Source organism: Molossus molossus, unplaced genomic scaffold (assembly GCF_014108415.1).
Source record: "Molossus molossus isolate mMolMol1 unplaced genomic scaffold, mMolMol1.p scaffold_m16_p_2, whole genome shotgun sequence".
NCBI classification, from domain to species: domain Eukaryota; kingdom Metazoa; phylum Chordata; class Mammalia; order Chiroptera; family Molossidae; genus Molossus; species Molossus molossus.
Genome location: NW_023425355.1, coordinates 39,668,657 through 39,691,685, shown reverse-complemented (window position 1 = coordinate 39,691,685; position 23,029 = coordinate 39,668,657). Strand labels below are relative to the sequence as shown.

Here is a 23,029-nt window from a genome sequence, read left to right as displayed (position 1 = left end):
ATGGAGAAATTTCATTTTTAAAAAAGTAAATTCATTGGTTCATAAGATTATATAGGTTTCAAGTGTACATTTCTATGACATGTGTGCCCACTACCCAAAAAGAAACTTTAATAGCCTGGATTGAAGACCAGAAACAGAAATGTATCCCTCTCAGCACCATGACCATAATAAGCAAACCAAAAAAGTTTGTGATGTTGAAAGAAAAGGCTAGACCTGACTGATGTTGAATTTATTGCTAGCTCTGAGTGGTTTACATGATTCTAGAGTTACATAATATGAAAGTACATGGTGAGTCTGCGTGATAATGTGAAGGCAGATGAAGAATTTTTGGAAACTTTAGATGAGCTTATCGTAGAGGAAAATTACTTGCCAGAACAACTCTTCAATATGAATGAGACTCCCTGTTGTGAAAACAAATGCCCGAAAGGACTTTCACCCATAAGGAAGCCCAGTCAATGCCAGGTTTCAAGAATTTAAGGACAGGGCAATGATCTTGTTAGGGGGCAATGTTGCAAGCTAAAAATTGAAACCCTTTGTGATCTGGCATAGTGAGACCTTCTGGGCCTTCAAACATATCAATAAACACCCACTGCTAGTGTCCTACAGAAGCGATAAGAAGTCATGGGTGACCCAGCTCCTCTTCTAAGATGCCCTCCTGAATTGCTATGCCAGCAAAATGAAGAAGTGGTTTCTATAACACACTTTTCAAAATGTTGCTTATTGTTGATAATACACCCAGACATCCTCCTTTTACTGGTCATCTTCATCCTAATAGCAAAGTGATGTTTCTCCCTTTGAATACCACCTTTTTGATTCAACCAATGAATCAAGGAGTTATGGGAGTTTTAAAGACCTACTACCTGAGGAGGACCTCTATCCAGGCTATTGCTGCAACTGAGAAAGACACCGAGAAGATGCTGATGCAATTATAGAAGGATTACAACATCTATGACTGCATCAAGAACCTTTTTTGGGCTTTGGGAGATGTCACCAAGAAATGTATGAATGGCATATGAAAAAAGACATCAAGAGGTTCTTTGATGACTTCAAAGGATTTGCCAAGGATGAAGAGGTTGCAAAAATCACCAAGGCTGTGGTCGAAAGGGCAAACAATTTTAACCTAGCTGTGGATGAGGATGACATTGAGTATCTCCTAGAGATGGTTCCTGATGTATTGACTAATGAGGAGTTGTTGAAATTGGAGCAGGAATGTATAGCTGAAGGAGACAAGAGAAAAGGAAACTGCAGAAGAAGAACTAGAAAAATACCCAAGAAAATTCACAATGAAGATTTAGCAGAAGTTTTTGAAGACCTCAACAAGCTCCTTAAAATTATTGAAAATATGTACCACAGTCAAAAGATTTTTATTAATAAAGAAGAATGTTCATGGTGAGTTATTTGCTTACAAGCATATCTGCAATGAAAGAATAAAACCAAGCAAACCACCACAGACATGTTTCTGAAAAGAGTGACATCTCCTTAAGAAGAGCCTCAGGCATGTCCTTCTGGAGGTTTTCTACAAGAAGGCATTGTAATTAAAGGAGAAGACAGTCCCTGAAGACCTTCCTGTGGGACAAGAAGTGAAGGTAGAAGACTAGTGATATTAATGATCCTGACCCTGTATAGGCCTAGGCTAATGCATGTTTACGTCTTAGTTTTTAACAAAAACATTTTTTAAAAAATAAAAAGCTTTTAAAAATAGAAAAAAGCTCATAGAATAAGAATGAAAATGTCTTTTTGCAGCTGTACAATGTATATTTTTAATCTGTGTTATTACAAAAGAGCCAAAAGGGTAAATTTTTTAAAATTCTAAATTAAAAATATTACAGTAACTAAGGTTAATTTATTATTGAAGAAAAAAATACTTTTATAAATTTAGCATAGCCTAAGTATACTACTGTAGACTATATAAATATTGTATATAGTACATTATTCTACTATATACAGTATAGTACATCTACATTACTGTACATGTAATGTCCTAGGCCTTCACATTCACTCACCACTCATTCACTCACTCACCCAGAGCAACTTCCAGTCCTGCATGTTCCATTTATAGTAAGTACCCTATACAAGTGTACTATTTTATCTTTTATATGATATTTTAATGTATCTTTTCCATGTTTAAATACATTTTGATGCACAAATATAATTGTGTTACAATTACCTACAGTATCTAGAATAGTAATATGTGGTACAGGTTTGTAACCTATGAGCAATAGGCTATATCACATAGCCTAGGTGTGTAATGGGCTACACAATCTAGGTTGGTGTAAGTGCACTCTATGATGACTGCACTGACAAAATTGCCCAAGGACACATTTTTCAGATTGTGTCCCTAATGTTAAGTGATGCATACAGTATTAAGAATGGAAAGAATAACATAGATGGGATTAAAGTAAAAGTTTGATACAGCAATACCAAAGGTGGGGGTGCCAAAGTGTCCCCTGCCATCCTCCCAACATTAAAGGATCCTAAACAAGTCTGCTCTACTTGCCCCAATTTGGAGAAATTCAACTTCTGCTTTATAGTCAATCAGTCAGAAGTACAGGCCTTGCAACTGGCATTTGAATGGGTGGGGGTACTCTTATAGGACTGAATCCTTTACCTGTGCAACTGGATGCTATGTCTGGATAAGTATTGTCAGAAATGAGTTAAATTTGAACACTCAGCTGGTGTCAGTTAAATGGTTACTGAACTCCCCCCTCATTCTCACATGTTAAAATTGGGTCCAGGAACTCCATTATATAGTAATTCTATTTTTAGCTTTTTGAGAAACCTGCAACAAACATTTAAAAATGTTTTTCTAAGCTTACAGAAAATAAAGGTGTATGAGGGAAAAGGAACCATAAGTTCAAACTAGAGTAGCTGGCAGTATGTAAAAGATTGGGTTTCCCTGGTGGCAAAACCCCCTAACTGGAGCCCAGAGCTAAGGATATTTACAGAAATGCAGGGCACACAGTCCTTAAAAAGTGAGGGACATAAAGCTACAACGTTCTTATTAAGTCAGGACACTTAAAAGGGTTTCACTAAAAATTTACCTGTAAACTTGTTTGTCTCGGTCATGACTCTAGGCGGGAAATAAAATAAAAAAGAGCACTACTTTTACTGCTGCTGAAGATGCTGCTACTGAAAGTATCCTTTAAGAGTCTGCAACCCAAAGTTTGCTCTCACATGGTCTGAAGTTCAAATTTATGCTACTCACTTCACAAGATAAACTATTGCTGAGAGAAGGTGGCCCCACATTGTTAGAGCCCCCCGATACCTGGCAGAAGCAAATTCATATATTTTTCAGAGGAAAGCATCCCCAACTTAAACCCAGAAAGATTTAGTTCAACCATATATGAACTCTCCGTAAAAATATACATATATTAGACACACAACAAAACAAGCCAGAATGAGGGAAATTTAACAGAAACAACAGATTTGTATTCCCAAGGACTTCAGATATTAAAATGATCATATACAGGACATAAAATAATTTTATATAGATTTTTTTAAACAAAGCATGTAATCAAAATTGGATAAGCAAAAGAGAATATCATCTGTAACCAGGCAACTTTGAGAGAAAATGAAACAGAATTTCTAAAAATAAAACTATAATCATTGAAATTAGAAGCTCAATGAGTGGGTTAAACATCAAATTAAGTACATTTAAAGAGAGAAGGAATTAACTAAAAACCTGAAGATATTTCTAGAATATAGCACCAAGAGATAAGAAAATGAAAAAAAAAAAAGAGTCCAACATGACAGCAGCAGGACTAGAGTGACACTGACAGTGTGAGTGGATGAGCTTGTGAGAGAGTGCATGTGGTTGCGAGTGTGGGTGAGCAGCTGACTGTCATTGGGGAACCCAGGGCAGGATTTTTGGGTACTCTAGGCAGAAGGAGCTGCTAGCAGCAGAATCACACTCCCAGCAGGGTGCTTCTCCCCTCTTCAGATCAGAGAGAGTGCCATACTGGAAGATCCATAGGGTCCTCAAAAAAAAGGAGACTGCAGGGAAATGCAGGGACCCAGTGCCCTAGACCACGGATAGACACTTCTAGCTCCACTGCCCCTCCCCTGGCAGTAGAATGCCACAGTGGACCCACCAGCAGCAAAGTGGTCCACTGCCCTTGCAGGTCCTACCAACAGCAGAGAAGCCCACCACCCCAGTGGGACCCACCAACAGCACAGGGCCCCATAATCCCCTAAGACCCACCAGAAGCAGAGAAACACCATCCTACTGGCTCCACTGCAGCAAAGAGCCACCGGCCCCACTGACGGGCTGAAAGCTCTAGTGCTCCCCAACCACTGGACTGATCCTAGATCCAAAGTGCATGACCCAACCTGACCCAATGCTCCTGGACCCACAACCTGCTCCTGTGATCCAGCTTGCCACATCTGGCCCCAGAACACCCAATCAACAAAATGATGAGACAAGGAAACAACCCCTAAACAAAAGAAAAGGAGGAATTGCCAGAAAAGCAACTAAATGAAATGGAGACAAACACTTTATCAGATAAAGAATTCAAAGTAATGATTATAAGGGTGTTCAAACAACTTAATGAGAATTACAAGCAAATAATTTTGAATTATAAAGAATGCAGTGAAAACTACATAAGCATGAAAAAAGAGGTAGAAACTCTGAATAAAAGTCAAGTGGAAATGAAGAATGATATAGCTGATATAAAAATACCTTGCAAAGGTTCAGTAAGAAATTAGAAGAAGCTGAAGATCAAATCAGTGTTAGAAGACAAAATAGAATAAAACGCCCAATTAGAGCAGCAACTGGAAAAAAATAAAAATAGAAAGCAGGAGGAGAGTTTAAGGGAGCTTTAGGACAACATGAAGCAAAACAATATTTGCATCAGAGGGGTACAAGAAGGATAAGAATCAAAGAAAGGAAGAGATAACCTGTTTGAAGAAATAATGACAGAAAACTTTCATAACCTGGTAAAGAAAAAAGTCACACAACTCCAGGAAATGGAGAGTCCCAAACAAGATAAATCCCAAAAGACCCATACCTAGATACATCATAATTAAAATGGAAAATGTTAAAGACAAAGAAATAATCTTAAAGGTAGCAAGAAAGAGAAAGAAAGTTACCTACAAGGGAGTTCCCATTAGACTGTCAGCTGATTTCTCAAAATAAACACTACAGGTAAAATGGGAGTGGCACAAAGTGTACAAAGTAATAAAAAACAAGGGACTGATTCCAAGACTACTCTATCCAGCAAGGATATCATTTAAAATATAAGGTGAAATAAAGGGCATAACAGACAAAAAAAAAAAAAAAAAAAGGTTAAGGGAGTTTATTACCACCGAACCAGCACTGGAAGAAATACTAAAGAGACTGTTGTAAGAAGAAGAAATAGAGAGAGGAACACAGACATAAAGAATAAAAATGGCAACAAGCACATATCAATAATAACCTTAAATGTAAATGGCTTAAATCCTCCAATCAAATGACATAGAATAATTTATGAATACAAAACCTGACCCATATTTATGCTGTCTACAAGAGACCCACCCCAGAACAAAAGATTCACACAGGATGAATGTGAAGGGATAGGAAACAATTTTTATGCACATAAAAAAAAAGCAGGGTAACAATACTCATTTCTGATCAAATGGACTTCAAAATGAAGGACATAATAAGAGACAAAGAAAGTCATTATATAATATTAAAGGAATTGATCCAAGAAGAGAATATAACCCTGATAAATATATATGCATCCAATATAGGGGCATCAAAATACATAAAAAAAAAAAAAAAAAAACAACTTCTGGAGGACTTCAACGAAGAGATGCACAGCAATACAATCCTGGCAGGGCACTTTAACACCCCACTGACATCACTGTATATTTCTTTGAGTCAAAACATTAATAAGGAACCAGAGACCCTAAGCAACTCTCTAGATCAGCTAGATTTAGTTGAGATTTATAGAACATTATACTCCAAAGCTGCAGAATATACATTCTTCTCAAGATCACACAATACATTCTCAAAGATAGACCACATGTTAGGACACAAACTAAGTCTCTACATGTTTAAGAAGATTGAAATCAGAGGGATTCCAAAATGGTGGCAGAGTGAATGGAAGCTACACAGACCATCACCCAGGACCAAACTGGAATTACAACTAAAATAAAAACAAATTGCCGGGAAAAAGCAACAGAAAAGCAGCTTGTGAGGACCATATAACCAGGGATACTGACTCAGTCCTGGTAGTTTTTCCAAGGTGTGAGAGGGGGATGAGAGCCCAGAACAGCAGTGGTCTTAGCTGTGAGCAGTGCCCTCAGGATTAAACTCCCAAGCGGCTCCACAGTCTAGAGAGCTGGGACAGAGGCTAAAATAGCCACAGCCACTCATCTTGGGCTCTGGCACAGGGATGGGAGACTGGACTGGAAGTGTGTAGGGACACTTGGGATTTGGAGGGCGCTCAGAGCTTTTGCTGAGTTGTGGCCAGGCAGGACAGTGGTCATCTTACTCCTTCCCAGGTCTCTGGGGAGAAGCAGTGGCCCTCCCTCAAAGATTCAACCCCACCCAGGTGGGCCTTTGAAATGCAAATTGAGGCTCATTAACAACCAACATCTGCCCCACCCTCGGCAATTCTCCCTACACTGAACACCTGAGGGAGTTTTTTATTCAACTGAGAACCTAAATCTCTTCAAGTAACCTCTACTAATAGCCTCCAAGCCAAAAGCTAGAGAATAACTGAACCATTCCTGGGCTAGCAACTCTAACCAGAAAAGTAAGACTTGACAGTGGTGTTTAACATGGGTCCTCTCTTGCTCATCTAAACCTAGGAGATGGAGCCACAAACAGCAGAACACCAACACCCACAGGAAAATTTGGCAGGCTCAAAAGCCTACTGAGATAGCCAAAATGGTGAAATAAAGAAAAAAAAAATCCCAAATGAATGAACAAGAGGACTCTACCAAAGTTGAGATAAATGAAATGCAGTTAAGCAAGTTAACAGAGCTAGAATTCAGAGCTATGATCTTGAAAAAGCTCAATAGCATGAACAATGACATCAAAACCATGAGTAAAGACATAGAAACATTGAAAATCAACCAATTGGACATTAAAATCCACTAAGAAGAAATAAAGAATGACATAGCATAAATAAAAAACACATTGAAAGGACTAACAAGTAGAGTAGAGGAATCTGAGGACTGGATCAGTGAATTAGAAGACAGGGTAGAAAAAATCACCCAACCAGAAAACCAAAAGGAAAAAAAAAAATTAAAAAACAGGAAGACAACTTAAGAGAACTGTGAGACAACTGGAAATGTAATAATATTCGCATCATAGGAGTCCTTGAAAAAAGAAGAAAATGAGCAAGGGTTAGAGAATATATTTGAGGAAATAGTGACAGAAAACTTTCTTAACTTGGTGAAGGAAGAAAGCATTCAATTCAAGAAGCACAGAGAGACCCAAATAAGAAGAACCCAAACAGGCTCACACCAAGACACATAGTAATTAAAATGCAAAAAATTAAAGACAAAGAGAGAATCCTAAAGGCAGCAAGACATAACCAACAGGTTACCTACAAAGAAACCCCTATAAGGCTCTCAGCTGACTTCTCAACAAAAACACTACAGGCCAGAAAGGAATGGCATGAGGTAATCAAGGTAATGCAAAACAAGGATCTGAATCCAAGACTACTCTATCCAGTAAGGCTATCATTCAAACTAGAAGGTCAAAAAAAAAAAAAAAAAAAAAAAAAAAAGGCTAAGGGAATACATTAGCATCAAACCAGCATGGCAAGAAATGTTAAAAGGAATGCTGTAATTAGTAGAAGAAATAGGAAAAAAAATATATAACCAGACTAACAAAAATGGCAATAAATAAGTACATATCAATAATCACCTTAAATGTAAATGATTTGAATGCTCTGATAAAAAGACACACAGTAGCTGATTGGATAAGAAAGCATGACTCATCTATATGTTGTTTACAAGACACCCACCTCACAACAAGACTAACACAGGTTGAAAGTGAAGAGATGAAAATAAATCTTCCAAGCAAATGAAAGGAAAAAAAAAGCTGGGGTAGCAATACTCATACCTGACAGAATAGATTTCAAAATGAAGGCCATAACTAGAGACAAAGAAGGCCCCTACATAATATTGAAAGGATTTGTGCAAGAGCAAGATATAACCTTGGTAAACATATATGCATCCAATATAGGAGCACCAAAATATATTAAAATCTTCTGAAGGACTTCAAAGGAGAAATTGACAGCAATACAGTCATAGCAGGGGACTTCAACACATTGCTGACATCACTGGATAGATCCTTTAGACAAAAAATTAGCAAGGAAATAGAGACTCTAAATGAAGCACTAGACCAAATGGATTTACTGGGTATCTACAGAGAATTACACCCCAAAACTACAGAATTCACATTCTTCTCAAGTGCACATGGGACATTCTCAAAGGTAGACCACATGTTAGGACACAAACTAAGTCTCTACAAGTTTAATATTGAAATCATATCAAGCATCTTCTTAGATCACAATGGCATGAAACTAGAAATCAATTGCAACAAGAACATGCAAAGACATTTGAACACATGGAGGCTAAATATCATGTTATTGAACAATGAATGGATTACCATGGAGATCAAGGAAGAAATTATAAAGTTCCTGGAAACCAATGAAAATGAACACACAACAACACAAAATCTATGGGATGCATTAAAAGCAGTTCTGAGTGAAAGTTCATAGCAGTACAGACCTACCTCAAGAAACAAGAAATATTTCTAACAGGTTTACTAAGCTCACAACTTAAAGAACTAGAAAGCAAACAAAAAGAAAAATCCAGAGCAAGTAGAAGGAAGGAAATAGTAAATATCAGAGCAGAAATAAATGACATAGGGACCCCCCTCAAAAAAAATTTTTTAAAGGATCAATAAATCAAAGAGCTGTTTTTTTGAAAAGAGAAATAAGATTGATGGACTCTTAGCTAGACTCACCAAGAAACAAAGAGAGAGAACCCAAAAACACAAAATCAGAAATGAAAGAGGAGAAGTAACAACTGACACCACAGAAATACAAAAGATTGTTAACAAATACTTTGAACAATTATATGGCAATAAATTGAACAATCTAAGCAAAATGGACAAATTTCTAGAAACACATAGTCTCCCAAAACTGGACCATGAAGTGATAGAATACTTGAACAGATCAATAACAAGTAAGGAAATTAAAGAGGTAATCAAGACTCTCCCAGCAAACAAAAGCCCAGGCCCGGATGGCTTCATGGGGGAGTTTTACCAAACATTCAGAAGAAGAACTAACACCCATTCTTCTCAAATTATTTCAAAAAATTCAATAAGGAAGACTTCTAAATTTGGCCAACATAATTCTAATTCCAAAACCAGAAAAAAGAAACTACAAAAAAAGACAACTACAGTCCAATATCCCTGATGAACATAGATGCCAAAATTCTGAACAAAATACTAGCATATTGGACCTAGCAATACATCAAAATAATTATTCACTATGACCAAGTGAGATTTATCCCAGGGATGCAAGGTTGGTACAATATTCACAAATCAATAAATGTGATACACCATATAAACAATATGAAGAATGAAAACCAAATGATCATATCAATAGATGTTGAAGAAGCATTCAGCAAAATCCAGCACCCATTTGTGATTAAAACACTTAGCAATTTTTAAATAGAGGGATCATATCTTTACGTAATAAAGACCATATATGAAATACCTACAGCCAGCATCATACTCAATGGCAAAAACTAAAAGCATTTTCCTTAAGAACCGGAACAAGACAGGGATGCCCTCTTTTGCCACTCTTATTTAACATAGTACTGGAAGCCTTAGCCACAGCAATCAGAGGTGAAAAAAAAAAATAAAAGTGATCCAAATTGGAAAGGAGGAAGTGAAACTATCATTATTTGTAGATGACATAATATTATACATAGAAAACCCTAAAGACTCCATCAAAAATCTACTAGACTTAAAAAATGAATTGAGCAAAGTGGCAGGATACAAAATTAACGTCACAAAATCTACGGTATTCTTATACACCAATAATGAACTCACAGAAAGAAAAACGGAACAAACAATCCCATTTATCATCATGTCAAATAAATTAAGATACCTAGGAATAAACTTAACCAAAGAAGTAAACAACCCATTTGCAGAAAACTACAGGACATTGAAAAAGAAATAGAGAAAGATATAAAAAAGTAGAAGCACATACCTTGTTCATGGATTGGAAGAATTAACATCATTAAAATGTCCGTACTACCCAAAGCAATCTATAGTTTCAGTGCAATCCCCATCAAAATACCAATGACATATTTCACAGAACTAGAACAAATACTTCAAACGTACATATGGAACCAAAAAAGACCTCGAATAGCCACAGCAGTCTTGAAAAAGAAGGACAAAGAAGGCAGGATCACAATACCTGATTTCAGGTTATACTACAAAGTCACTGTTATCAAAACTATGAACATGTAAGAAAGAAAGATCTCTTATCCTTTGAGACGACATGGAGGGACCTGGAAAGTATTATCCTAAGTGAAATAAGCCAACCAGAAAAATACAAATACCACATGATCTCACTTATTTGTGGAATATAATGAACATAACAGCCTGAGGAATATGGTCCACCCAGAGATGTGGAAGTAGGGTGCTGACTGACAACCATCAGTAATGGGGGTGTGCCAAGGATGGGGTGGGGGGTATGGGGAGGAGGGTGTCAATGAGGAAAAAAAGGAGAAACAGCTGTAACAAAATAAATTAATAAAAATAATTTTAAAAAAGAACATTGAAATCATATCAAGCATCTTCTCGGATCACAATGGCATGAAAGTAGAAATTAATGACAACAAAATTATTTAAAAAACCTTTCAAACACATGGAGACTGAATAACATGTTACTAAACAATGAATGGGTTACCAATCAGATCAAGAAAGAAATAAAAAACTTTCTGGAAACTAATGAAAATGAACATATGACAGCCCAAAATCTATGGGACACAATGAAAACAGTGCTGAGAGGGACATTCATAGCATTACAGGTCTACCCCAAGAAAATAGCAGAATTTTGAACAAATTGTCTAACCCTACAACTTAAAGAATTAGGAAAAGAACAAAAGGAAAAACCCAGAGTAAGTAGAAAAAAAAGAAATAATAAAGATCAGAGTGGAAATACATTACATAGAGACCAAAAAGACAACCCTGGCTGATTAGGTTCAATGGTTAGAGTGTCGGCCCATGGACCAAAGAGTCATGGGTTTGATTTTTGTCAACGGCATGTACTTCAGCTGTGGTTTGGTCCCTGGCCCTGGTCAGGGTCTTGCAGGAGGTAACCAAGTGATGTGTTTCTCTCACTTTGATCTCTCTCTCTCTCTCTCTCTCTCTCTCTCTCTCTCTCTCTCTCTCTCTTTCCCCTCCTATATATCTATATCAGTATCAATATTGATGATATAGATATAGATAGATATAGATAGATGATGATATAGATGATATAGATATAGATATATAGATATGGATAGGGATAGGGATAGGGATAGGGATATGGAGATTAGATAGATTATAGATATAGATAGATATAGATATAGATATAGATATAGATATAGATATAGATATAGATATAGATATAGATAGATATAGATCTCCTTCCCACTCTATCTGAAGATAAATGGAAAAATATCCTCGAGTGAGGATTAAAAAAAAAGACAATACAAAAGATTAATGAAACAAAATGCTGGTTCTTTGAAAAGATTAACAAGGTTGTTCAACCTCTAGCCAGATTCAAAAAGAAGCAAAGAGAGAGGCCCCAAATAATTAAAATCAGAAATAAAAGAGGTGAAGTAAAAACTGACACCACAAACATATAAAGGATTGTAACAAAATACTATGAACAATTGTATGTAAACAAATTGGACAACCTAGAAAAAATAGACAAATTCCTAGAATCGTGTTGTCTTCCAAAACTGAAACAGGAAGAGTAAAAAAACCCGAACAGACCAATAACAATAAGTAAATTGAAGCAGTAATCAATAAACTCCCATTAAACAAATGCCCTGGTCCAGATGGCTTCACAGGGGAGTTCTACCAAACATCCAAAGAAGTAACACCTATTCTCCTCAAACTATTCCAAAATAATTCAGGAGGAAGGAATACATCCAAGCTCTTTTTATAAGGCCAGCATAATTACAAAACCAGATAAAAATACTACAAATCAAGAAAATTATAGGTAGATATCATTGGTGAACATAGACACCAAAATCTTCAATAAAATATTAGCAAATCAGATTCAGCAATATATTTAAAAGTTTATTCATCATGATCAAGTGGTATTTATCCCTGGGATGCAAAGTTGGTACAATATTCACAAAGCAATAAATGTGATACACCACATAAAAAAAATAAAAGAAATACATCATATGATCATACCAATAGATGTTGAAAAAACATTTAACAAAATCCAACATGCATTTTTGATAAAAACTCTAAGCAAAGTGAAAATAGATGGATCATACCTCAGCATAATAAAGGCCATACATGAAAAATACACCCAACATCATACTGAATTGGGCAAAAACTAAAAGTATTTTCCTTAAGAACAGGAGCAAGACAGGGATGTCCACTTTTGCCACTCTCATTCATCATAGTTCTGAAAGTGTTAGCTACAGTGATTAGACAAGAAGAAGAAATAAAAAGCATCCAAATTGGAAAGGAGGAATTTAAACTGTCATTATTTGTAGATGACATGATACTGTATATAGAAAATTCTAAAAACTCTACCCCAAAACTACTAGATTTAATAAGTGAATTCAGCAAAGTAGGAGGATACAAAATTAACTTCCAGAAATCAATGGCATTTTTATACACCAATAATGAACAATCAAAAAGAGATATTTTTTTAAATCCTATTTACTACTGCAACAACAACAACAACAACAAAAGATACCTAGGACTAAACTTAACCAAAGAGGTCATTGAGAAAAGAAATAGTGGAAGATATAAAAAAGTGGAAACATATACCATGTTCATGGATTGGAAGAATTAACATCATTAAAATGTCTATACTACCAAAAGTAATTTATAGATTCAATGCAATCTCTATTTAAATACCAATAACATACTTCACAGATCTAGAATAAATACTTCAAAAATTTATATAAAACCAGAAAATATCGCAAATAGCCACAGTGAACTTAAAGAAGTACAAAGTTGGAGGGATCACAATACCAGATTTCAAGTTATACTACAAAGCCATTGTAATCAAATCAGCCTGGTACTGGCACAAGAACAGACCTGTAGATCAATGGAACAAAACAGAGACACAGAAATAAATGCATGTCATTAGGCTCAATTAATATTTGACAAAGGAGGCAAGAGAACACAGTGGTGTAAAGACAGCCTCTTCAATAAATTGTGTTGAGAGAATTGGATAGGTATATGCATGCAAACAAAAGTAGACCACCAACTTACTCCAAACACAAAGATAAACTCAAAATGGATAACAGACTTAAATATAACCTGTGAAACCATAAAAACCCTAGAAGAAAATATAGGCAGCAAAATCTCAGACATCAGAAGTTGCAAACTTTTCACCAAAACATCACTTAGAGCAAGAGAAACAAAGGAAAAAACTCAGTAAATGGAACCACATCAAACTAAAAGCATCTTCATAGCAAAATAAACCAGCATCAATATAAAAAGGGAACCCACTGTATGGGAGAACATATTTTCCAATGATAAATTGGATAAGGGGTTAATTTCCAAAATATATAGAGTACTCATACACCTCGACACAAGGAAGACAATCCAATTAAAAATGGTCAGAAGACTTGAATAGACACTTTTCCAAAGAGGACATGCAAATGGTCAAGAGGTATATGAAAAAGTGTTCAATCATCAGAGAGATGCAAATTAAAATGACCATGAGGTATCACCTCACACCTGCCAGAATGGCTGCCATCAACAACTCATCAAACAAGTGCTGATAAAGATGTGGAGAAAAGGGTACTCTAGTACACTGCTGGTGGGAATGCAGACTGGTGCAGGCAGGATGGAAAACTAATATGGTGTTTATTCAAACTTTACAAATTCAACTGCCATTTGACCAAGTGATTGCAATTTTAGGAATATATCGTAAGAAGCCTGAAACACCAATCAGAAAGAATATATTACCCCTATGCTTATAACAGTGCTATTTATAATAGGTAAGATCTGGTAACACCCAATTCTCTATCAATAGATGAGTGGATAAAAATCTGTGGTACATTTACACAATAGAATACTATGCAGCTGTAAGAAAGAAAGATCTCTTACCCTTTGAAACAACATGGAGGGACCTGGAGAGTGTTATGCTCTGTGAAATAAGCCAATCAAAGAAAGACAAGTTCCACATGATCTCACTTATTTATGAAATATATTGAACAAAATAAGCTAATGAACAAAATAGATCCAGAGACACAGAATTAGGGAACAGATTGACAAATCTCAGAGGGAAAGGGTGAGGGGGGCACATGAAGAGATAAACAAAAGAACTTCTATGAGTGTATTCACAACCAATGGACACAGACAACATAGCGATGAAGTTGGGGGATGGAGGTAGGAGCAGGAGAAGGGAGTCAATGGGGTAAAAAGGAGGGACATCTGTAATACTTTCCAAAATAAAGATAAGTTTTTAAAAGTAAATAAATAAATATAAAATAGGTTGAGATATTATAGGAAGAATAAAAAAGAAGATGAAAAAATATAAAGATGAGGTTGCAACATGGAAGATAGAGTGGTTAGGTCAAATATATGCCTATTTTTAAAATGACCCCAGAAGAAAAGCCTGAGATGTAACACAAAGTGATAAGTAAATAAACTGGTAAATGTGTAGATAAATATAAACAATATTAATTGTACAAAATAATTAAAGTAATAATGGCTAATTTGTGAGTTTACATAAAAGAACTGAAATTCTAAGCAACAATGGCATGTAAGTTGAAGGTTCCTTAAACTTAAATATGTGATATTTCAGACTTGATTGTGAAGAGGTAGTTATCCCTGTGAACTATCTGGAAATAATACTTTCTAAGTAGAGGGAGCTGCAAGTATGAAGACCCTGAATCAGGAAAGGTCTTGATGTGTTTGAGTAGGAGAAAGGCCAGAGTGACTGGAACTAGCTAGCGTATGTGGTAGAAAGGATTGGATAATATGTAGCCAAGATAAAACTTTTGGATTTTATTCTATTTATTTATGGTCAGCATTGGAGAATATTAAGCAGAGGAGTGATTTTCTGAGTAAAATTTTAAAGTACTACTCTGACTGCAGTATGTTGTAGGATGTGGGGCTGTGTGTGCTGTTGCCAAGAGTGGACATACAGAGACAGGTTGTAAAGCTACTATATTTTATCTTGGACTAGGGCAGTGACAAAAAAAGAGGGGAAAAAAATGTGACTTAGTTAAAAAAAAAAAAAAAGGTTTTCTGGTTTGGGCAATTGGGGAAATTGTGGTACCATCTAATTCAGATGAAGAAAGCTGGAGGGAAGAAGGATGTGGAGAAGGAGAAGTAAGTGTTCAGTCTTGGGAATATTACATTTCAGATGCCTATCAGATCTGAGTGGAGATCAAGAAGGTAGCTGAATATATGAGTCAAGACTTCAGGGATAAGAAGGGCCAGGAGATATCAACGTGTGAGTCATCCGTATATAGATAGCATATAAAGCCTTAGGGCTGGATATGATCACTTAGTAAATAAATGTAAATAAAGAAGGGAAGAGGTTTGAGAACTGAGCACTGGATGTTTCAAATGTTGAGCAGCCTGGTAGAAGAAGAAAATCTAGCAAAAGAGATTGAGGTAGGAGGAAATCCAGAAGTTTGCAGTGTCCCAGAAGCCAAGAGGTGCAAGCATTTAAGGAGGAGAACTAGTTCAATTTACATGTAATGCTGCTTAGGGGGTTATTTAGTAAGACAAAGCCAGAGAAGTGACCATGGGATTTGAAAACATAGAAGCCATTGCTGACCTTAACGAGAGCAACTTTGGTGGAGTGATGAAGAAGGAAGCCTGCCTGATTAGATTGAGTTGAGAGAATAATTGGAAGTGTGGAAGAAAACATAAGATATTATAAATGTGGACGTGTTTTGAAAACATTAAAAATATTTTTCAAATGCAAGCGGCATTGCTATTATTTCACTGGAGATTTTAGGGAAGTTTAGGATGTTGAATAAAGAGATCTGTGACAATAGAGGCACTGCAGAACAAGTAGCTGTTTGCCCAGGTGAAAATGTTGAGAAGAAAACCCACAAGTAAGACTTCAAAATAACTCCATAAAAACAAGTTTAATAAAAACTCCAGGGCTATCTCAAAAACATTGCCCAAGTTCCTCAAGCCAACCCTATGCCAACCTCTGGCTGGATCACATCCATCCAGGGCTGGCAAGCAGGAAATATTCCAGAGTCACAGTAGAAAAAGGCTCATCCATAATATTTACTGAATCTTTCATTAACTTATTTTACAAGGCTTGCTAGCCACTCTATGGGCAGGACACACTGTTGACAAGACTGGGAAATCAGTGTGGTTTGTTTTCCTTGCCACAAGTTTCCCTCTTTGTTACCACTGGGGCCACTTCTCTACCTATAGACACTCTCTGCCCTTCTTTTCACCGTGAATTTCACCAGTAGGCAACTGTCTGTTTTGTCTGTGCAGAAGGCTAGCAGATGGGTCTGGGCAATTGTGATTTGGAAAGTTAGAATCTCTGTGACTATAGTCGACAAGAGGCCATTTGTTTTTCCAGTGCTATTAAGAAAAAGGGCATGTTCTTGCTTTTCTGTTCTTATTTATGCAGTTACCTGAAATACTCTTTACTCCTATTTTCATCAGCCTATATCCTATATATCATTCAAGATTCAGATTTTGCATCATCTCTGTGCAACCTTCCCCAGTTTTTAAGATTAGAATTGTTCTCTTTGTGCCTCTGTAATTGTGCTAACAGCAGTCTGCCTTGTGCTCCAATTATTTCTGTGGTGCTAACTTGCTTATTATATTGTCACCTCTGAAGACAGAGACCTTTTCTCGTACATTTCTGAATTTCTCACATAGTTCTTTTGCCATAGCACTTAATGAATGAATATTAGTGGGATGGACCTTTCAATGGAAATATTTTGCCTGTTGAAAGTGAGTATAATAGATATACAAGCAACACCTTACTTCCTGAGATAACATTTCTTTCTGAAAAATTAGATAGTAAAATCTAAATCTACCAACAATAGACACATATGAGAACTAAGTGCTAGTATCTAGATGGAGAATCTATTCAAGGTTAAATCAAGTCAGAGTGAATTTTCCATTTGCAGCTAATAAGCTCAAAACTACTGTCAGACAGTGATCTGTTGTCTTCATTTCCCCATTTGTACTTTGACATTTAAGGCACTGGATGGTCCATATAATCTATTGTTCACACTAATGTACAATCAAGGTAGCTTCTCTTACCCCAATAACTGTTAATTTTTTTAAAGGGAGGACATTGATTTAATGGTTCGATGTTAATGCACATTGATTTTATTGATTTTTTGCTGGCAGTTGATTAATTACAAAGACAGGTGTCATGCTTTTGTTTTCTTGTCCCTGACTTGAATACTCAAGTGTGACTCATAGAAAAGCTGATGTCAGCAATAGTATTCCTCTCTGAGGATGCTGTGAGTAGTATCATAATAATTATTATTTTTATCACTTCTGTTGCCACCTCATGATGGACATTTTATCTCAGAGAATTAATTTTGAAATTATAAATTTGCAACATAAACTAAGTTGGACTTCGTGTTGCATTACTTCCATGGAATTTTAAAAAACATGTGGGTAAGTGTAAGTTTCATTTGGGAATAATTTCTTACACTCCATTCTTGTCTTCCTTCTTCCCTCTTTTTTCTCTTTCTTCTCACCCTCTTTCTCTTTGTCCCCCTTCTCCACCACATATTCATTTTCCAGTTATAGTAATGAATAGGAGTTTTCTTGTTCATCAATAAAAAAATAAGATCTGTAAAGATACTTTCTTTTTTCAACACAGTAAAATGTTCTAATGAGTATAAGACAATGATTAGGACAAATAGGGACTCTCCTGTCTAGGCTATATACAAATCCTTTGAGTCAGGGCTTTTGGAAGGCGTATTCTATCAGAAAATTTAATTGTTTTGTCCTGAATCGAATGAGGACCTAAATGCTACTTTCCATTCAGTTATGAGCCACCTGTGCATCTGTGGGCCACTTTGACTCAGTATTTTGGGTTCCTCATATTTAAGGTGGAGAGCTCTATAATAAAGTGGAGGGGGGATGTTGTGTTTCAGTATCCAAGTCATGTGGGATAGCTGGGTATTCACATGTGCAATGTGAATTGTCTACATTTGGGAGCCAGTAAAATGTGGGGTGGGATCACACAAGAAATCTGATGCTGAACAGCTGGATTGCAAAATGAATGTGTTTGAAGCCAGCCCCACCATTGTGAGTTTGTGAGAAGCATAATGGGTTTTGATTTTCTTAGAAGATCCCCAAAGGAGGTGCTATCCAAAGGCTTTTCCAAAGCTTTGTTGGGGGCAGAGAGGTTTGGGGTTAGAGGATGGTAAGTCATTGTAACTCCATCCCCTAAGCAATATGTGAAGGCTTTGTTGTCCTACAATAGGATATCATGGTGTGTCACTGCAATGGCTGATTTTGAGCTTTTCGTTTTTCTTCTTGGGAAGCAATTTCCAAAAATATCTCCAAAATGAATGTTCTGGTGCCTTTTGATGAAATGTTGCTGTTTGAAGTATTTACTACATTATCTTTATGGTTAGTAGTTAGGTGTTTGAGGTTTTCTATTACTTTTTGAGTTAATTTCATTATTTAGGTTTTCTTTTAAGAATCATCCATTTCATCTAAGTTTTCAAGCTAGTTGGCATAGTTATGCAAAGAATAACTTCTGACTTTACAGTCATTGTTCCTTTCTTATTCCTACATGTATATATTTGTTACCTTTCAAAACCTTTGAATGTTGGTTTCTATTGTCTGTCACAACTGATTTTTTCTTTCTTGTTTCTACATTTCTACCTTTGTATATCCTTACAACCCCCCACCATTTTTTTTTCACATTTGAGACAAAAACAGTCCTGGCTACATTCTCACTATGTGATAAGTACTCTACCAGGGACCATGGATAGATACAGAGAGAAGGATAAACTTGGTTTTTATATTCAGGGAACCTGTAATCTATTGGGGAAAACTAGATGAGTATGTATGAAAATACAGCCAGGTCTTGAAAGAAAGTACTAAATCCAAGAGACTACTAGTGGAGGCATACTCAAGTGCGAGGCTTTCCTCATTTATAAAGAAAACTAAAGTCAGCCCGTCAGGGTCAACCTCTCAGGGTCAAGAAAGTGTCAGGGAGTAAACAATTCAGAGACATATAATGTACCCAAATTAGGGGCGCCAGATTTTATTAAGCCAAGGCCCAAGATGTCAGTGGAAGTGTGCAGCAGGATTCGAAGCCATGTAGCCTCTGTCACTGGATCAGCTTCTAGGACAATATGCAGGATGCTTATTGAACTAACAGTACCAGCCAGTGACTGGTTCACTTGCACGTGGTACTAAATATCTCCCATGGCACTTACATATCCTTCCACCATAGCACTGTTTGAAATCCTCTGTTTCAATGTATTTCACTCCATCAGATTGTAAGCTGCATGAAGTCATGGCCTGAGTCTTATTCATCTTTGTCTCGTCAGTGCCTGAACAATCCATAAGTGCTTTGAATTATTGAGTGGCCAAAAGCATAACTTTGGAGTCAGACAGATCTGCATTTGTTTGGCTTCATCACATTCCACTTAAGTAATTTAGTTATTGTCTCTGGGCCTCAGTTTTCTCATCTGTACAATAGTGAAGATGATAATACTGACTTCTAGGATTTGTTGTGAGAGTAAAATGAGATGACAGATTTAGAAGTACTTAGCAGAGTGCCTCTCATAGAGTAAGCATTCAATTAGTGGTAGCTCTAACTGTCATTACATGATTGTGGAATGAATGAATGAGTGAGGGACAAGTGGGCTGAAGAACGATGTTGGCTTATTTGATGAGGTCAGAATCCAGGGCTGGAAGAAGTTTAATAGGAATGACCCCGGCAGGCCTCCAAGTCTCTTAGATGATTGTGAGGCTGAGAAAATGGGGATAATCTTTATGCATGTTTTGCTTTGTATAAGGCTTGACTGAGGGAACAGGAATTGAATGGACTCGAGGTGGGGAGTAATGTTATTATAAACATTTTTCAAATGTAACATATTGTACCCAGCAAGCCATTGTTAGTTTGTGAGCACTGTGCCTTTGGATAGTAATTGCTGGCAGCTTAAATGGGTAGCTTAGAACAATTAGAAGCTTTGAACACTTTCAACCTATGGATTGGGATAAGAACATATTGACTTTATGGTTTCTCCTGGGGTTTCTCTAGTGTGCTGAACTAATTATCAGATTTACTTAGGAAAGCTGAGAATTGGGGATACTGCAGGGAGCAGCATATTTTCCCAGGGACCCTTTTTGCTTTGTGCAGAAAAGGCGTTGGGAAGACAATCTCTCTATTTTGGACAAGCAGCAGTGCACAGGGTACTAAAGGGAGGGAAGGATCCTGGGAACAGGGCTTTACCAGCAGAACCTCAAGCTTATGGGGATCCATTGCTCTTGATTAGGTTTTAAGTGGTCAGGATAGTTTTCCCTTCCTTGTTCTTCAGGAACAAATGCTATTCTCTGCCTTGACCAGGTTGTGTCCATTTTTTAGCAAAAATTCAGTTTTTAGGGTCCAAAGAAGTTAAAAATTGGTGTCCTTCTTTTAAAACTAATGAAGATCAGAGAGGAACCTCCACCTCCCAGTCAGTCACAGGGTCTATCCACCACATGCTGCAGAAGATCTTTCTCATTTGCCTTGGCCTAGACCCTTTTCCCAGACTCCTGGCCCCAGTGTTAAGTTAGGAGCATGTTGTCTTTGAGGTTCTAAGAACAAGTAACATATATAGGGCCATCTGCTTGTAGACTTTTGTTCAGAGGGTGGGCATTCCATTTGGACATTGTTCCAAAGTTATTCTTGATACAAGGCTACCATGAAACATGGAAAGACAATAGAACTCAGTATATCTTTACCCACTAGGGGCTGTGGTACAGACTATGAGCCTACTATTTTGAAAAAAAAAAAAAAAAGAAGATCCCTAGGGGCTAGGAGGCTAGAGATAATGGCTTAGATGTGATTTCCTTCTTGGTCAATATGGTGGGAATTTCATTGTCATAAGACCATCAAATAGCAATCCAATGATTCTGCTTTCTTCATAGGTAACCTGTCTCCATGACTTCTTTGGTGATGATGATGTATTTATTGCTTGTGGTCCTGAAAAATTTCGCTATGCTCAAGATGACTTTTCTCTGGATGAAAATGGTAAGCACAGCCACTTGATTTTAGTCCTCCATTGTTCTCTCTCCTCTATCCCTTAGGATTTCCAGGGATTCATATGGCCTGGAGCACATCTATTCATGGTTTTTCAAGGGTAAATATTGTTGGTCTTTCTTTTGTATGTTTGGATACATGAGTCACTAAATGAAAGGTTGATTGGATGTCCTAGATGCTCACCCTCCAAACTCCATAAAACTCACTCTGTACAACAACAGTAGCCATATTTCTTAAACCATATATTGTGTCACATGGGCTGACAGGTACAATCAGACCATGTGAAATAACATTTTGGGTCAATTTATATATTCTATGCATATTTTTTTTTTTTTTTAGTCAGCTTCCTCTAGCAAACTGGCCGATATTGATGATTCTATCTTAGAAAGATTTTCCCATTTCATACTATAAAATTATTTCTCCTTTTTCTACCTCTGGTTTGCTGCCTCATTCCCTCTGCTTTTTAACTCAAGGGTCCAGAGGATTGTTAATCTCTGGAAGGAGATGAAACATCTGCCCATTGCCCTTTGCTGAGTCTAAGCTCCAGGTGTAAATTAATGGTGAATTAGCTCACACAGCATCAGGTTTAGGAAATGATCCTAATAAAAATACACAATCAAAAGACATTTTCCACTTATGAGGAATAAAGTGTGAGAAAAACCGAGTTGCACTGATATAGACTTTACAAACAGCTTAAATAACAAGGACCCTGAAATAAGTGACAGTTCTGCTGTGTTTCCTTTGAGAAGAAGCTAATGACCTTAAAATAGCTAAACAAATTTCAGGCTATGCCCATTTTTCTATACCTTCTAAATCTCCACTTCTGGGCAGTGACAATTGAAGTTCATCAACCAAAACAAGAAGAAAAATCAACAAAAATGAGCTTTATGTTTAACTGAGTTTCCTAAAATAACTTAATTTACCAGAAAAGATCCCTATTCTTTCTGGGTAAATGATATTTCAATGTGTCTTTAAGTAGAAGCTGACAAGCAGATGTCCAAAGGGAAAAACAAAACAAAAAACAAACCTTTATCAAGTTGTTTGGTTCTACTTTGAGTAGCACAAGGTTGGAAAAATCTATAAAATAAAGTAGAAAGAGCACTAGAGTATTGCTCAGAAGACTTGCTGTTAGTCCTTATTCTGCTATTTTCTTGCTTTATTGCCCTAAGCAAGAGGCTTAAGCTTTTTTTAAATTCTTATCATAAAATTAATATAATACTCCTCCTAATGCATTAGCACAACCAATACCCCAAATTGCCATAATAAGGATACTGAGTGACCTGAATAGAAATTGTGCTCCAAACGTGTCAGACTAGAGTTTGGGCAGCAGCAGAACCATTTGGCAGATTCTTCTACACACCCATGAACTTTCTATAAGTTCCAAGTGGCAGAGTCACTGCTGGCCCATTTAGTCATTAAATCAGCAGAGGAGATTATGATAACATACATACATTTAAACTAAGAAATAACTCTATAAATGTATGCCTATTGCAATATATGACATGCAATAAACAATAAATGGTAGCTCACTCCCACTCCTTTCATTACTTGTAAATGTTTTGTCTGTGTGATTGCAACCTCTACACTGTCATTCCAAAGATTTTAAT

The 23,029-nt window shown here is 36.7% G+C and overlaps 1 protein-coding gene across 2 annotated transcripts in view; it reads left to right on the top strand.

The window, feature by feature from the left end:
* The window catches only part of DCX (doublecortin), a 221,148-nt gene that overhangs the window by 132,676 nt on the left and 65,443 nt on the right, over window positions 1–23,029 (top strand). For both annotated transcript variants that reach the window (XM_036271267.1, XM_036271266.1), the window contains exon 4: window positions 21,311–21,413. In XM_036271267.1, the coding sequence (XP_036127160.1) occupies window positions 21,311–21,413 (103 nt within the window). The remainder of the gene's footprint in view (window positions 1–21,310; window positions 21,414–23,029) is intronic.